We start from the raw sequence: 3100 nt of genomic DNA on the forward strand, positions 1-3100 counted from the left end.
TTATTTTGTTGAGGTTGAGGAAGTGCACGGTGAGTATACATTAAATGAGTTCATTGTCCTCGATGAGCGAGATTACATTAATTCCTTGGTTCCTATCGTGATGTTTTTGAATGGGTTACGGGTGTGGTTCTCAGTCATCTTCACAGTTGACATCGTCTGTCCAAATTTTACACAGAATTTTTCATTTTTCAATTTATTATTATTATTTTTTCATTGATATGTACATTTGTAAATTTCATTGATATTATTATTATTACTATTATTTCTTTGATATGTATAATTTGTGTAGCTAATTATATAAAATTTACATTAAAGTTTTAATAGTATTTTTGATTTATAATTTTTATTTATATTAATATATTTTTCCATTTCTAATTTTAAATTTTTAAAATATATTTTATTATTATTATTTAAAATCATCATAACTTTATATATTTTTAAAATTAAAAGAGATAAATTATTAATTTATGTAAATCTAAACGGAAAATAATAATACTAACCTCCACATCTTAAAATACAATGGCAATATAAAACATAGTTATATCTCATTCAAAAGCAACGTCCATGTCCTAAATCAGACTGCACGGCGTTAAAAGATACCGCAGCACTGTGATGTCTTAAAATTTTGTTAAAATATGTTTCCCTCTAAAATATGCTCTGTTGTACTGTGATGAAATAATAAAAATAAAAACTAAATTATACTACCGTGCTGTACCTTGAAGAATGAAAAAAACAAACAAACTAATAAATGGTCTGTCCGAAGGATGTGTTGAGAGGAAGATTATCCGGAATTAAAAAGGAGAAAAGTAAGATTAAAGGATGTATTTGGATAGTGGGATAAAGCGTAGCTGGCATTTATAAAAGGTAGTGTAAGATTAGCAACCTCTATAAAAGATTTAAATGAGGTGTACAGACGCTACAAGGCAATTGCATTACATGTTCCTCTCACATTGACAATTTAATATATTACCTCCAAATTCAAATGGGATGAAGAGGCTCGAGTCTCGACACTGTAGTCATTTAACTATAACATTGCTGGCCACGCTTTTCGGCGCAGAGCTGACATCCCCGCCTACGCCCATCTCAACTTAAAAAGCAATCCCTACCTTGCAGTAGCATCGTCCCTCCGCCGGCTCTCGATTCCTTAAGATGAAACTCAAATCATACTTGGATTTCTGCTCATATAAATACCATCTTCTGTCGGGTTCTAGTGCAAGTGTTTGGGTTCCTATCCACCTACTTGTTTTCTGTGATAATATCGTCTTTCTTCCACAGTTTGCCTCAATCTCGTACTGTTTTCATATATCCATGATGTCTAACTGTAAGAGAGTAACTCTTTTCGCTTTGCTTTTGACATCGCTTCATATCTTTTCTCTAAAACCTGCTTACTCTATGGCTACAATTTCTCAACGCCATCTGATGAACGACACCCATGTAGACAAGGATATCCCGGTATTGTTGAATAGCAGATCGTCTCGAAAACTTAAGAGTGTAGCCAGAGTTATAGTAGTTTCCAAGGAGGAAGGGAACGGCCATTTTACAACGGTCCAGGATGCCATCAATGCGATTCCAGCGAATAGCATGCACTTGATCATAATTCAGGTCAAACCCGGCATTTATAAGTGAGCAACCAATGAACCCGCTGATTAGTTTCATGAGAGAATATGACTCTCACGATATAATTTTGTCAGAAGACTTATCCTTTCTGCATAGTTTTGATTCAACAATATATCTCTCCATTAAATTTTATCTAGAAACGAGTCTTTTAGGATGAGAAACTTAGTGTTGTGGCCTTATGTGATCAGGGAGAAGGTGACGATACCTGCAGACAAGCCATTTATAGTTCTGAGTGGCTCGGGTGCCAACAATACTGTCATCACTTGGAATGATAGTGCTAAATCAAGTGGAGGGACATTTTACAGCGCAACGGTGTCTGTGTATGCTTCAGATTTCATGGCCAGATATATCACAATCCAGGTATTTCGCTATTAAATCCTAGTATAATATATAATGTCCTATTAAAACTGGACATTATTTAAAAGTACATATTTTTGTTGCAGAACTCTTATGGTCCGGGCGATCAAGCTGTGGCTCTGAGGATATCGGGAGATCGTTGTGCCTTTTACGGATGCAGATTTCTGGGGTATCAAGACACTGTGCTGGACGAGAGCGGGAGGCATTACTTTAGAAGCTGTTTCATCGAAGGTGCCGCCGACTTCATATGTGGTGATGGACAATCTGTCTATGAGGTAAACTCACTGACTGCAGATCATGCAAAATGTTTTCATTGTTTTATTTTGTCATGGTTTAGAGCTGATAAACGTTTCTGGTGGTTATGTACTCTTAGAAATGTCGTCTGCATACGATTCCTGAGCTAAATGGCGCAATTACAGCTCAAAGCAGATCCTCTCAGGGTATAAACACGGGCTTCACCTTTCTAAATTGTATCATTACCGGTCGTGGACTAATGTACCTCGGCAGGGCATGGGGACGTTACTCGAGAGTAGTATTTGCTTACACTTACATTGCTGACATTATCTTCCCAGAAGGATGGGATAATTGGAAGGATCCTTCCAGAGAATCGTAAGCTACTGTTATCCCAACAAAGCAAATCTAATGCTCACATCTATGCATGGACTATCAGAATCCCATTCTGACAACATAATTTCTCTTCTGTGTCTATGTGCAGAACTGTGTATTATGGGTTGTACAAATGTTCCGGACCTGGTGCAACTAATAAACGAAGAGTCTCATGGTCGCGTGAACTCAGTCACAAGGAGGCTGCACCGTTTTTAAGTAGCAGTTTCATTGATGGGCAGAATTGGATCAAAAATATGCCAACCCGCTGGTAGAGATCTACTAATTTGGTTCCAATAAATGGCTAAAACCTCGGCCAGTAATTTTCTTCTTCTAACAATTCCCTCGTTTCTTGACACGTTAAGTTGCATTCGTTGCTTGAGTCTCAAGCAATAAGAGCAATCGCGTTGAATAGCATGATCTGTCTCAACGGGTTTGTAATTCAATGCCAAATGTACATTGTAAACGATTCATTTCATTATTCGTTCACGGTTCTTACGATAATTTATGCTCCAGTGTGGAA

At 37.0% G+C, this 3100-nt stretch overlaps 1 protein-coding gene across 1 annotated transcript; it reads left to right on the forward strand.

Moving 5' to 3' along the window:
• The first annotated feature begins 1392 nt into the window (after positions 1 to 1392).
• LOC149235529 (putative pectinesterase 11) lies at positions 1393 to 2852 on the forward strand. The gene is made up of 5 exons (XM_089368579.1): positions 1393 to 1622; positions 1806 to 1977; positions 2061 to 2249; positions 2348 to 2583; positions 2690 to 2852. The coding sequence occupies exons 1-5, from the start codon at positions 1393 to 1395 to the stop codon at positions 2850 to 2852; spliced, it is 990 nt and encodes a 329-aa protein (XP_089224705.1).
• The last annotated feature ends 248 nt before the right edge of the window (positions 2853 to 3100 follow it).

Source organism: Pinus tabuliformis, chromosome 8, assembly GCF_031772625.1.
Source record: "Pinus tabuliformis cultivar Carrire ecotype Pingquan chromosome 8, CPIR1, whole genome shotgun sequence".
In the NCBI taxonomy this organism is placed as follows: Eukaryota; Viridiplantae; Streptophyta; class Pinopsida; order Pinales; family Pinaceae; genus Pinus; species Pinus tabuliformis.